Raw genomic sequence first — 14,937 nt, 5'->3', positions numbered from 1 at the left:
AGACAGTGAAACAAAGCAGAAATAGGAGTTGTCAAGATGGGTCATATCGGACTTGTGGAGGGGGAGAATCTGTCAACCACCACAATTGCACATAACAGCATATCACAACACCTTTGGCTGAGCACACTCACAAAGGATTTGACACTAATATTTTGTACCACAAACAAGCTAGGGCCATGGCAGGGAGGCAGGAAATTCCAAACACCTTTGGGGGGGGAAACCTCCAGAACCTTTTCCAACTTCAAAGTGGGCACTTGGTAGAAATAATGGACCCTCAGACCCAACTCTTCAGTATACCTTTGGACTAAGTGGATTATTATTTGGGGTGGGCACCTCTGGAAAACTTGGAGGGGCTGCTGTGCTGCTCTCCAAGAAGGATTGCTACTCTATTGCGTTGCTGCCTGAGTAAAAGTACTGAATCTGCATCTTGAGCTCAGGACCACCACAGTGACTCCAAAGGCTAGTTGGCTGGCCTTCCAATCAGAGCCTCAAAGACAGAAAATGCTCCAACCACCTTGAACCCAGCATCTGTCCACTGTGAGTCCTGCAGTGAGGCATACCTTCCAAGTGGTACCACTCCAGTCCTGCACCCTTGGAAGTGGGCCTGAAGATGCTGTGGTCCTGTAAGCAGAGCCGATGCAGCCCAAAGCATCTGCTTGCAGCTGCATTTGAACCGCCGTTGTGTGACACATCCCCGACACTGGATCTCGCAATGCAACCCGCACTTTCCTCTGAACCGGTGCTACGCGATGCATCCTGGACGCAGGCCTTCTCATCGCAATACCCTCATCGACACCATCCTTGATGATGATGCAGGTCACCACATAGCAGCGCTGTACTTCCAAGGAACCACCTGTGTGTGACGCATCTTGGATGCAGGACTTTGCATCGCAAGCCCCTCACAGATGGCATCCTCGTGACCTTGCAAACCCAGAGCTTTCTCGGAACTACCGCTGAGCAATGCATTCTCAATGCAGAATGTCTGCAATCCAGTATTTAAAGTACTTTATTGACTGGGCCTAACTTGGTATCTGTATATTTCGGTTCTCCATTGTGGCCAGGATGAACTTGTGACTTTGTCCTAGTCTGGCTCGACCTGAAGACCACAGTTGCCGTTTTGTGCCTCTAAGCACTATTTCTGCTTATATCTTTAAACTTGCTTAGCTTTGGTTCCACTTATTGGATTGTCTGTCATTTTTATTTCAATTCATTTAATAAATTCCACTAAATTGTTGTGGGATTTTTCTTGTGTTGTGTTTCCACTTTATTATTGTTTGAAGTGCTGCATAAATACTTTAAACATTGCCACTAAGTTAAGCCAACCTGACTGCTTTGTCCCAAGCTAACAGAGGGTTAAGCGCAGGTTAATTTGGAGTTTACTTGTGTATCACCCTGTCAGAGTTTGTGGTTGCTGCTGGAGTACGGTTTCACCAACCTCAACCAATAACCTAAATTCCAACCGTTGTTTTGTATTTTTTGTTTTAATTATGCAGATTTTGAAAGCGAGACTATGACCCTGAGGCCTTACGTTGAAAAAATTATTTTACAAATATAACTAAAGAAGTAGAAATGTAAATATGTACAGTACAGTACGCACCTTGGACACCTGTGGGTAAAGTATTAAGCAATCAATAAAAGCGGAGCATTATAGTATTTTATAGAAGCAAAGACTGGAAAGATAAAAGGAATGGTCCTCATGAAGGTATAGGGGTAAGAGACAGGAAGGATGACATCTAGAGAAAGCAGCTAACAGAGTTAGCAAATGGATAGGAGGGCGACATATAGAGAAAATGACTAGTAGGAAGTTAGGGCAGCTGTCAGAAGGAACATTGATAAAGGGGGTAGAGGACAATACATGAAAGTAATAAAGAAACAGAGGCAAAGTGAGAAGGATTCACAAAAATGTCTAGAAATGACACAGGAAAGAATTTCATATTAAGGGCAGGTAAGTGCTATAGGTAACAAATTTATTCGGTTCAGTGCAGAGGTCTGGAATGTCTATCAAGTGGAGATTTCAAGAATGGAGATTTTTTAGGGCCATCCTTGACATGCCTTTAGAACAGGAAAAATTTCAGTTCAATTTTTAATGGTACCAAACATGTAGGGGTGCCAGGAGCTGACGAATATTAATTCTAGAATCTTTGTACCCTGCAATAAAATGAAAATGACAAAGATCACTCATTTTTTAAGGCCCGAGGCTCAAGGAGAAGTGATAGACTGGGCTGCACAAGAGCCGTTGGCCACCAGAAAGTTTCAAGTTTTCTGCCAAGTAAATGGGAATAGACAAGCACAAGGTTTTGCAATCTATCTTAAATTGAGCCTTAGCTTAGAATGGGAAAGAGTCAGCATAAAGTACAGGTGTGATAACATATTTTTTTGTTTGCCCCTAGACACAAAGGGAGCTGCTGCGTGTAATACTGACCAAAGGAGTGTCGGTAGCCCAGAACGGAGCAAGTTGTCGTAGCCAAGTCTACAGAGAATGAGGGTTTCTACTAAGGTCTTATGGTCTTGTTGAAGTGTAATCTGCCTGATACCTCCGACCAATCTAAGTTGATAGCATGCAGTCCATGTCATGGAAGAAGTTTGATATTGGAGGTTACGTTTATTGTCAAGGATAAACCCCAACAGTTGTTTGTTGTCCATGACTCATGAGGCAACAGGAATCAATCCATAACTACACAGAAAGGTTGCACCAGTTCCTCCTTACCGGCTTGTGCTTCACTAGGTGTGTCGTCACTCACAGGTTTGTAGTAGAGCTGGTAACTTTCAACTGTATCATCTGAAAATAGGCTCCAGCACACTTTCACTGATGTTCCTGTAGCTGAGTTGTGGGTTTGTGGATTGATCACTGGAGCTGAAGGAGCTGAAATATGAAAAGATGTTAAATATTAAGTAGACTTACCTTTCTACTAATCTTATATATCAGATATTTTAAGAGTAGGTTATAATTCTATAGTAGGTACATTTTGTGTCTGCCACTGACTTGGTAGAAGTGGGAGGGAAAGAGAAGTCCTAATGCAATTTTCCCATACTTCCACAGAACCTGAATTCAGTTATTTAACAAAGTCTCTTTCACCTCGCTGCAGTTTCAGGACTGCTCATCTTACTCACAAAGCCATTCACACTGGGAAACCAGCTTACCTTGCCTCAAAACTCAAAAAGGCAGGTCAGTCGAGAAACCTAAGAGGCTCCAACACCCTACTCCTCATATCACCTAAGGGGCATAAAAAAACCATGGCCCCTAAAATCTGGAACTCAATACCAATAGATATCAGGATGAACATCACTTTCTTGAGCTTCAAGAAACAACTAAAGAATTTCCTCCGGAACCAGCAACTTTACTAGTAAAATCAACAAGACAGGGCATTTACCCCCAGTTCTCCCTGTACCCTCTTTCCTTGTTATTTTTAGGTCAAGCTTCACTGCGCATGCGCTGCTGCAAGGAATGCAGTATTGGAGTATGGCTTTGAAGCCCCATCCACTCTGCACCCACATTTTTAATTGCCTTGTGTCATTGTTCTTTGTAAACACTGGCTTCTGAGTCGTTATTAGGCTTGTTAGTCCCTCCTTCGTACTGCCTTGTCTGCATTTGTTACCTCCCATAACAAATGGCCCTTTTACTTGACTTGTTTCACAGTCTGCTTTATCTTGGCTGTAAGCACTATTTTGTTTAATGATTTGCCCCTACACCACTCGCTACGATTTTATTTTAATTATCCTTTCTAATGGTGGTCTGCTTTAACTATATCAGGCGCGTTTATTTATTTATTTATATTAGTAGCGCGGTCCGCTTTAATTTTAGTACCCGAGCTTAGTTATTTTATTTTTTTCGTTTACTACTGCCCTTGCTGTGCTTTTGCATTCATGAAGGCCGTGCCCCTTTCTTTAGACAATCTGCATCTAAAGCTAGGTGAGTGGCAGCTATTAAAGTGAAAGCGCAGCATTGGCGCGTTTACAAAACAAACCATCTGTTTATCAACTTGACAAGCAGGTGCTTTTATTTGTCAAAGCGCCCCATGCCGCGGTTTCACTTTGTCCGCCACAACCTTTTCTTTAGATGTGGCTTGTCTAACAGCAATTTAAGAAAGGCAGGAAATACGCAACCCCAATCCAAGTCAATATGATGATGAAGCAAGATATCCGCTTCCACCACAAAATACATGGAGTCCAGCGAAGTGTAAGTAGTGGAAGGAGTGAATGGGTTCTATTATCTTGTGAAAACAGTTCACAGACAAAATTGTAGTACAAACAGGGCACAAGTCCTAAATAAAGAAGTGGGGGGACGCTTACAGACAGGAAGTGACGTCACGACCGGAAGTGACGTCACGAAAGGCAAAAACCTAGAAGTGGGGGGACGCTTAAATATGTGAAGTGACGGCACGACCGGAAGTGACGTCACGAAAAGGAAAAAACTGTTAAAATAGGTATGTGTTTAATAGTTGGTGTAGAGCTTTTGCGCAGGGGGGACGGCGTCCATCATTGGTTGAAGATCTCGGCGTCTATTGGGTACCCTGGCAACGGCAAACCTGGTAGGTGAAGGGGCGTGTTGTTTGCCTGGTCTCTGGGTTATGCTACCGTCGTCTGCTGCCATTTGCCCTGCTCTGCCCTTCGAGTCCTGTGACTAGGCGGCTGGAATTTGTTCTGCCATGTTTACCTGGCGTTGTTTACCTCCTTTTTCGAGATATTAGTCCTGTTCTGAAGGATCAGACCTTGCCCAGCCCTAGAGCAAGCAGAGGGACTATCCATTTTGTCCTGCCTCGTGGAGTCACGTAATTCTCTCCACAGTGACACGGAGGGGATTTCCAATGTTTTATTACTTTGAGCGGTGGAAACTGCTTTATTGCACTTTGTACTTTCGCTTTACCAGGGTAGTGTTGTTACATCATTTCTTCATTTCTGCTTGTCATCCTGAGCCAACAGGAAGTGGTAGGCACTCTGGAATATTGCTTAATAAGCCCCTGTTTAGTTACTGCGTCTCGCCCAAGAATGCAGTAAGTGTTAAATGTCATTTTCCGTATTGATTGTAAATGGTGGACGGCGTTTTGATTGAGCAGGGTTGAGCTGGATAGACGGCGTCCACTCTGGAAAACCCTCGAAAATAAGTGGGGGGATGCCGTCCACCCGCGTGGTACCCCGACTTGTGCCCTGAGTACAAATGCTCCGTAAAATGAACAGCTGCGGCCTGCATGCTCACGGGAGGGAGGGGGGTAGCACAGGGGGAATAAAAGGAAACAAATAATATAACGTTACCAATCAGACCGGGGGTCCCCGCTGGTGCCTGCCCAGCCGCTGCTGCAGGTTCAGCCGGTTCCCGGCACCCGTGGTAGCAGTGAACACGAGGAGTGTCTGCCTAGACGAGGAGGCTCTGACGTCACGCTCGCTCCTGGCTGGCTGACAAGTACCGCCTACGTCTCAGCCAATTCAGATGCTGCTCCAGCAGCAGCGCCAGGATTTGCTTGAGCAGTACTGCGCATGTTCTGTTTAGGGCTTAAAAATGTTTGCGACTAGCCCGAACATGTGGACAAGGCTGCTCATTAGAAGAGCGGCATTGAACAACCCTCGCTCTTCCAATGAGCAGCCTAGTGTGCATGTTCGGGCTGGTTGCAAACCTTTTAAGCCCTAAACAGAACATGCGCACTCTTGCTGTGCGCTCTGCCATCCACCTGATACATATTATCGTATATGCACTTGCACTGCACTCCTGCTGCCCTGCCCCCTTCTGAGCCGATGGCCTCCTGCGGCCTGGGATTGAAATTTGCAAATATGAGTGAGACTGAGAATGACAGCACCGGCACACACGCTTGTTACTCAACTCGACTCGTGCCTCAAAATAATTAGTAGGGCAAAACCCAAGTGCCCAAATGGACGCCCCGCCCCTGTGTAACAGAATATTTTGATAAGAAATAATGTGCATAGCAACAGAACACGGCGCATAAAACATCATAGCAGTTTTTAGCTGGGTGCATACAAATGGGGGGGGGGGCGGGGTTGGATGATGAATAATGAACAAAACGGAACAGTAAATTTATCAAAATGCAGTAAACGTTTTTGTTTCGATCTTGATAAAATGTATGTTGCTGGGAGTTGGGAAGCGGGATGTTAAGAATTATGCGAGTGTGATATGATAACATGGGGGTTGGAATGTCACCTCCCTCAGCCAAGGGAGGGATGAGAGCGAGAGGAACCAGAATTTCAAACATGACCAGGTGCTGTGGGAGGTCGTAATACAATGTGTAGCCTGGGAGCTGAGTATGTCAGTGGTGCCAGGTATCTCCAAGAGAACTCGAGGCGTAGGTGTACCGCAAGACGCTTGCGGCCCAGGGCTTACCAGTCGGGCCATCGCTGATGAATCCAGTTCTGGATTGAGATATAGGTTGAAGTTGTCCCTTATTACAGTGTGGTCCACATTAGTCCTGTCAAGGAGTGCCATCAGTGTGCGAAAGAACTCAGGAGAGTCCATGTTGGGTGCATAAACATTTATTAGGAGCACCGACTGGTATCCTAGGCGGCCAATGATGGCACCGTACCTCCCTTCTGTGTCGGGGAAAGTGTCACTAAGAGTAAAAGGGGTTAAGGGGTGAATCAATATACAGACTTCGCAGGAATATGTACTGTAGTTAGAGAAAAAACGATTTGGGCTCCACATCGAGGCAAAGGTCAGAGAGGTGCCCAGGGATAGCTGAGTTTCCTGTTGAAAGGCAATTTTAACCCCATGCCTGACTAAATACTGTAGTACTAACTTACCTTTGTGGGGATTGTAGATGCCTCTGATGTTCCAGGTCATGAGGGGTACCACAAGGTCTTAGGTCATCATACGTTCAGCCACAGTCATGTAGGAAATTGTTTAGGTGAGCCCTTCTGCTTGTAATGTCAGAAACATTCTCATGCAGTGGTATGCATTCAAAGACAAAACAAAAATAATCTACTCCTCCCTCCTCCCCCACTCATCCCGGGCACAAAAGCACAGGGGAACATTCCAACAAGGATCAGAACCAAAAACACTCCCCAAATAGTGCACAGGACATATTGGTGTGCACCATGAGGAGCGGGCAACAGACCCACAGCTGGTTCCTGTTGTAAAGATACATAACTAGTCATAAAATGGGATAGAAGATATTAATGAGGGGCATACCAAAGTTGCTGGTCTAGCATCATAGCGGGCACAGCCCATCAGCCGCTGCAGTGTAGTAGATGAACCCACCATTCCGGGGTAGTCACTGTAAGGTGAGTACAATACAGCTCAGCAATCAGGACAATGTCACCAGGAGCAGATGTGAGTTAATAGCCATAGTCCAGGTCAAGCCGGCTTGGCCCCATTACCGGAGCGGCCAAGAAGCAGGACGTGGCGATCCTAGTCCGCCGGAAAGAGATCCAAGCTTTTTGTGGCCTGTAAGTCAGGGGGAATTGAACCGGCGAAACCCCATGGTTGTTCTGGCGCTCCCTGGCCTGCCTCTGGCAGAGCTCCTGGGTCTCTGCAGGGTTGTCAAACACACACGATTTTCCCTAGACATCCATTCGTAGACCTGCCAGGAAAGCATGCCAAACTGTAGTCCCATCTCCCAGAGCATGGCCTTCATAGTGGAGAACTTGCGGCGAGCCCCCTGTACCATCAAGGTAACATTTGGGTAGACAGATATCTACGTGTCCTGGAATTGGACATGTCCACATTCATGCGCCATCCGAAGAGCGGTATTTCTGTCCCTGAAGTTGCGTAAGTATGCACTGATGGGTCATGGCGTTGCCCCCGGGGGGGGCCTAGGTCCTAGCAATCTATGCTCACACTCCACCAGGTACGCTGTAGAAAAGGCTTCATGCCCGAACAGTTCAACCAGCAGCTTTTCGACTAACAGGTTAATTTTCCCAGTGTCTGTGGATTCCGCAATCCCAGTTATGCAAAGATTATTGTGGCGTGACCGAGTCTAGAGATCTTCGTTTTTCAGAGCAACGGTCTTGAGTTGATGCTCAAGCTTCTCCAGGCACTTTGACATGGTTGCCACGCCATCCTCCAACACTGAGACACGTTCCTCAGCTAGCTCCCTCAATCTGGGCCTGTTTTTGGTCGAGGCGCTGAGCTGCTCCATCCAACTTGCCTGATAGGGCGTTGAACTTGAGTCCAAGGCCCTAAACCGCACTTGGATCTTGGACATCAGGGCTTCCATGGTGTCGGGCTGTGTAAGCTCCATGGATCCTCCCATGGCCACCTCCATCTCACCGGGGCTACTCACTCCCTCTCGTCCGCTAGTGCACTCTAACTGCAGCTTGCACTGTTTTGGTTCCGTGTGGCCCATCTTGACCCAACCAGTTGCAAGGCAGTCATGTGTGTCCGTGACCGGCTAAGCAGAATACAAGATCCCTGGAGATAAATCCCAAGCGCTTTCACTCTAAACACATTCACTCAATGGGTTATCTGTTGTCCCTAATGACCAGAAAGACTATCCAGTAAGACTTGCCTTTGGCATACAAATTAATATTAAAATTAAGGTCCCAAAACTGAAATGTGGTGCTTATATAATTTTATTAAAAGGAGTTTTCTCCTCTCCACTATCAGTTAAAAATCTCGGAAAAAATCCGTAGATGTGCACAAAACAATAAATACAAAATCACAATTCATGCAGTGCAATATCTTTTGTCAAACATATTAAAACATAAAAAACATAAGGGAATCAAAGACCCTAAGGGAAAATACAGTAATAATCTACATATAAGTGAAATACTGCATTATATAAGGTAAGCCATTAAAAAATCAAGGGGATGGCCAGTTAAACAATCTAAATCAAATAGAGATTAAACGCAATAGAGCCTCATTGGGTACTGTGTCCTTCTCTAATTTCAGCTGCTATATTTGTTTTTAACTTGTGCGACTCTTCCTGGGTGCTGGCTTAAATAAGAAAAAGACATAGGAAGAACATAAAAGCGCACCAAACAGGAAAGGAAGGAGTGAAGCTATTTTATTCTGAGGTAATTATTAACAAAAAATAGTATAGAAAATAAGTCAATTGAAGACATCTATACAGTGTTACCTTAAGCTATTCCTTTTCTATAGAGATAGGTCCAACAATAAAAAGGACCAACGATAGGAGTATGAGTTACCCCATTGAATAATACGACCTACATCCGTTTTGGTCAGTATAAGCTCCAGAGTATATAATTTGTATGCCAACGACGAGTAGTACCGGATAGTCTTTCGGGTCATTAGGGACAAAATATAGCCCATATAGCCCATTGAGTGAATGTGTTTAGAGTGAAATAGGATTTATCTCCAGGGATCTTGTATTCTGCTTAATTGTCTTAAGAGCCCTGTTCCCTGGAATGAGTTGGGCCATCTCTCTCATTATTTACCTGTCCATGACCAGCACCTGCAGCGAATAGGTACTGTCACCAAGAGTGTGTGCTGCAATGGAGTAGGCCATGCCAGGGCATATGCAGGGACAGCAGCCGCAGATCTGGAAGGGTGCAGTCACCACAGTCAGGCGCACCGGCACCCAAGAATCTCACCCAGGCCCCAGCATCCACTTCAGGCCAGCCCCAAACAGAGCAGCAAGGGCCCCACAATGTCCACCAGGGCCCGCCACGTGCCAAATGCTGCAAGGGGGGAGGGGATGAACTACTTCAACCCAAAGGGCAGCTGCACTGTCCTGGTATGGGGCAGGATGGCATGCCCAAGGCCACAGGCCCAGGCCTCTGTCCCTCTGCAGCCCATGTCCCAAGCCCAGGAGCGCTGCCACCCAACACCCCGCTTTGTGCCCAACCACTCCTCACCAGTCACTCCAGGGTCCTCAGCTGTCTACAGCCCGCCAACTGCGAAAGCAGGCCAGCAACAACAGCAGGCAGCCGCCAGACCAAGCAAAGCAGGCCGGCTCCACCCACCTTCGTGGGCTCACAGAGTCAATGTCGGGTGTCTCTCCTGGTCCGCGGCAGGCACCCATCCAACATGCAGGCCCACCACCATCCAGCAGCCAACAGCACGGTCCAGGGCACAACGTGATGCCAGCAGCGGGTCCCAATGGGGCTCGGTAGCCCCGGCCTCAAGCTCGCCCGCAGCCTCTGTCGCTGCGGGGCCTCTGAGGTGAGACTATGTCTGCTCCTGGCTGCCAGCAGGATCAGGTAGATCGGGAACCTGCATGTGAAACGTCAGTGCCGTGCGGCTCTCTTGGTCGCCGGCCTGGCCATACCCCCTTGACATCTGATATTTGATCAATTTGTAGGTTTCAGGGATGGTTCGGCGGACTGAGTTGTACTTTTTTGTTTTTGGTTGAGTGTCTCTTTGTGAAGAATTTCAGTAGTTTTAGCTTCCAGACAAATTTATATAGTTCTATTTTAGTTTCTACATATTCGTAATGTTTTTCAGGGCAGAAAGTCAGACTTTTGTTCAGAAGGCTCAGTAAATATTTAGTTATTGCGAAGTTGAAGAGGTTGATGATCAGGTTTTCATTATTCTGGGTTCCAGCAGTCTCCATTATTTCTTCTATCGATTATGTAGGGGGCAGCTTTTTGTTTTTTCCAGATCCCCTTCTTGTTTTTCTTCGTTTGTTTGGTTTGGCGATTGTCCTCTTCCCTGTCCACATCCCCTTCATCTTCCTCTCATTGGTCTTTGATCCAAATACATGAGCTGCATCTCCTCAGATCTGTGACTGACTCACTGACCGTGGAATCTGAGATGTTACCCCTTGTCTTTGGCTCTATGTGTAGTTGTTATTTTAAGATGTCAAATCTCTTTGCAAACGTGAGGAATCCTCTGTTTCCATAGTAATGCTCATCTTTTCTAATTTTTGACAAAAAGAAAGATGAAAAATACAAAGATTTATAATGCTTTCAATACCGCCACACACCTATGGTGCATTAGGAGCATATGTGTTTTGTAAACACACCCATTAGCTTGACCCAGGCTCCACAAAAATAAGTAGAAAGGTAATATGGACCTCAGGACACAAGTGGAATTCATTTCCCTGAGCAGCAGTGTGCCAGGAGCCACGTTTGCAGAGTGGTGTAAAAAGGGGGCGTGGATCAGACCACTCAGCAATCCAGCTGTGTAGGGCTTACTGGAGGTACCTGGTGGGTTAGTATGCCCTCAGGGACCCTCAGGAATGAAGGGGGATTATTGCCCCAACTTAGAAAGCACCATGAGGCGTGTAACAGAGTGGTGGAGAAAGGGGGCGTGGCCTGTGTCCACTTTTAAGCAATCCCACTGTGTGGGTCTTACTGGAGGTAAGAGGTAGGCTAGTTGGACCCTAAGGACTCCCAGCAGGGAAGGGGACTTCAATCCCTATCCAAGAGCGCGCCATGGATCGTGTTTGCAGAGTGGTGGGCAAAGGGGGCGTGGCCTGCTATGAGAACTTAGCAATCCTGCTGTGTGGGACTTACTGCAAGTAATAGGAGGGGTAGTTGGCCCCAAGATTGTCCTTGGGGGCCAACTACCCCTCCTGTTACCTCCAGTAAGTCCCACACACTGGGATTGCAAAGACGTCTTTGGAGGCCACGCCCCTCTACCTCCACCACTCTGCAAATGCGTCTCCTAGCAGGCTATGGGATGGGGGAGGAAGTCCACTTTACTCCTGAGGGACTTTGGGGGCCAAGAAGTCCTCCTGATACCTTCTGTAAGTCCTACACAGTGGAATTCCTTAGCGCTGGTCGGAGACCCAGCACCGTTTCTACACCACTCTGCAAACACATCTACTAGTTAAAGAAGTATTTGCAATGCAATAGGTTTCCCATTTGTGAGAGTTAGAGCTATTGGCATTTTAAATGTAAATATTTTTTACTAATGTTTTTTGGAGTGAAGTGGATGTCCGTTGTGTGTAATGGAATTATGTGGTAAATTATGCAGTAAAATTATGTGGATAGAAAGTATGTGGTTTTTAGTGTGTAGGAATAATGTAGAGTAGGATTATGTGTTATAGAGAGTAATTATGAGGTATGGTAGCCTGTGTTGTGGAGTGGTAAGCTCAGGTTTAGACTTTTTCGTTTAATTTGGAAACTCAACTATGAACTCAGTGAGACAAAAAAAGAAGGAATCACTGAGGAGCACTTGTGGACCTAGTCAGAGGTATGAACAGGGCCACTGGAATTATGCGACTGTTTGGCTGCACCAACTTTTGCACAATTATACATTTTCCACATTAGCCACATAATCCATCATCTGCTCCCTAATGTGCAGATTTGAACAAAAAAAGCCTTGTTTCTAGCTCAAACATTACCAACAATACAGCAACAGGTGTTACAGCACGGTGGAAGGCCCTTTGCAAACCTGAAACTTATTGCTAAATGTGGGTGTTAAATTGGTACTAATGGTGTGCAAGCCACTCTTGCTTCCTTCTGCGCCTCTCTTGCCTCTTTCTGCATTTCTTTTTCTTCCTTCTGTACATTTCTTTCTTTTTCTGCACTTCTCTTGCCTCTTTCTCCAAACCTCTTCTACTTTCTGTACCCCTCTTGCCTCTTTCTGCACCCTTCTTCCCTCTTTTTGCACCTTTCTTCCCTCTTTCTGCACCCTCTTTGTCTCTTTCAGCACCTCTGATGCTTCTTTCTGCACTTCTTTTCCTTCTTTCTGCATCCCTCTTGCCTCTTTCTGTACTCCTATTGCCTCTTTGTGCATCTCTCCCACCTCTTTCTGCACCACTCTTGCCTCTTTCTGCACCTTTGATGGTTTTTTCTGCACTGCTCTTGCTTCTTTCTGCACCTCTTTTGCAAATTTCTGTATCCCTCTTGCCTCTTTCTGCACCCCTGTTCCTTCCTTCTGTACCTTTCCTGCCTGTTTCTTCACCCCTCTTGCCTCTTTCTGAACTTCTCTTGTCCGTTTTTGTACCCCTCTTGCCTCTTTCAGCACCTCTGTTGCTTCTTTCTGTACTTCCCTTGCTTCCTTTTGTACCCCACTTGCTTCTTTCTGTACCCCTCTTGCCTTTTTGTGCATATCTCCTTCTTCTTTCTGTACCTATTGCCTTTTTCTGCAGTTCCCTTGCCTCTTTCTGCACCTCTATTGCTTCTTTCTGTACCTTTCTTCCCTCTTTTTGTACCCCCTTACCTCTTTCTGCACCTCTGTTGATTCTTTCTGGAGTGCTCTTGCTTATTTCTGCACCAATTTCTATATTCCTCTTGCCTCTTTCTGTACCCCTGTTCCCTCTTTCTGCACGTTTCCTACCTGTTCCTGCACTTGTCTTACCTCTTTCTGCACCTCTGTTGCTTCTTTCAGCAACTCTCTTTCCTCTTTCTGTACTTCTCTTCTCTTGTTTGTTTTTAGCCCTCTCTTGCCTCTTTCTGCACTCCACTTGCCACTTTCTGCTCTTCTCTTGTCTCTTTCTGAACCTCACTCTCTTCTTTATGCATCTCTTGTGCCTCTTTCTATACCTCTATTACCTCGTTCTGCAACTCTGTTGCTTCTTTTTGTACTCCTCCTGCCTCTTTCTGCACCCTTCTTGTCTCTTACTGTACCCCTTTTGCCTCTTTGTGCACCTATCCTACCTATTTCTGCACCCCTCTTGCCTCTTTTTACACCTCTGTTGATTCTTTCTGCACTGCTCTTGCTTCTTTCTGCACATCTTTTACACATATCTGCATCCCTCTTACCCATTTCTTCATCTCTTGCTTCTTTCTGCACTTCTTTTGCTTTTTTTCTGCACTGCTATTGCTTCTTTCTGCATCTCTTATGTAAAATTATGTATCCCTCTTACCTCTTTCTGCACCCTGTTAGCTCTTCCTGTACCTTTCTTGCTTGTTTGTGCACCTCTCTTGCCTCTTTTGGCACCTCTGTTGCTTCTTTCTGTACTTCTCTTGTCTCTTTCTGTACCCCTCTTGTCTCTTTAAGCTCCTCTTTTGCTTCTTTCTGTACTTTTCTCTCTTCTTTCTGCACCCTTCTCGCCTCTTTCTGTACCTCTTACCTCTTTCTGCACCTCTGTTGCTTCTTTCTGTACTTCTATTGCCTCTTTCTGCACCTCTCTTGCTTCTTTCTGCACCCCTGTTGTCACTTTATAAACCCTTCTTCCCTTTTTTGCATCCTTCTTGCCTCTTTCTGCTTTCTCTTGCCATTTCTCCACCTCTCTTGCCTCTTTCTGCACCTCACTTGCCCCTTTCTGCACTTTTCATTCTTTGTCCACACCTCTATTACTCCTGCCTTGTTCTTTACCTCTCTTGCCTATTTGTGCACCTATCCTAACTTTTTTTGCATTTTTTTAATGTAATCCTAGGTTATATGTTGGGTTATTTGGTGGCTCTAAAGAGAGCCCTTGTGTTTATTATGAGTTTCTTTCAGCTACATGTAAGTGCAGATACAGAGCTTCAGGTTGCTGAGAAACACTCTGTTCCCTTAATCAGTGAAGTGTACTCCGTCACGTAGATTGTTGTTATATATGGAGCCCATCCTATGGTCCCTGAGGTAAGCAGAAACAGATTTATTGACATTTTTCTAGCTTTCTCAATCTGAGGACAAAATTGATTGGACCACTTCCAATTCTGTCTTTGGCATATGTTAGAGTATACAAAGACAGTTTGGGGAAAAGCAACATCAATTGTGCAATGTGTCATTCATTAGCAATTCCAGACCTACCCCAGTCAATGTGCCTAGGTCATTGCCACCACAGTGCACAATCATGAGATGAGATCAGGGGCTTGGAGATGCAAAAAGGTTTTAACGAAAGGCATCAATTGGTGCCACTTTAATCCTCTATGTCCAATCCATTTAATAGGTCTTTGTCAATACAGCAGAAAGGATAAGGTCATGTTTTGCAACGCCAACCACACCTGCTGTTCTCATTTGCCACATTTTGTGGTGAACTTGTGACCTGTGAGTTAGGTTGAATAATAATAATAATAAAAACATTTATAAAGCGCCTGGTTACACTATAATCAGTGTGTCCCCGCGCTATGAATGCAGTCCAAAAGAAGGCAGATATTCAAGCAATCAGCGGCAAGTAGAGGTCGGAAGACAAAGATTCAAAGTTAGTTCTTCGG

At 45.6% G+C, this 14,937-nt stretch overlaps 1 protein-coding gene across 1 annotated transcript in view; it reads right to left on the bottom strand.

Annotated features, from left to right (window-relative positions):
• FSD2 (fibronectin type III and SPRY domain containing 2) overlaps window positions 1–14,937 on the bottom strand; it is a 490,462-nt gene that overhangs the window by 297,407 nt on the left and 178,118 nt on the right. Inside the window, exon 7 of the mRNA XM_078684747.1 lies at window positions 2,708–2,863. Coding sequence (XP_078540873.1) covers window positions 2,708–2,863 — 156 coding nt within the window. The remainder of the gene's footprint in view (window positions 1–2,707; window positions 2,864–14,937) is intronic.

The sequence above is a fragment of the Lissotriton helveticus genome, chromosome 3_2 (genome assembly GCF_964261635.1).
Source record: "Lissotriton helveticus chromosome 3_2, aLisHel1.1, whole genome shotgun sequence".
Lineage (NCBI taxonomy): Eukaryota > Metazoa > Chordata > Amphibia > Caudata > Salamandridae > Lissotriton > Lissotriton helveticus.
This window is presented reverse-complemented; position numbering and strand designations above follow the sequence as displayed.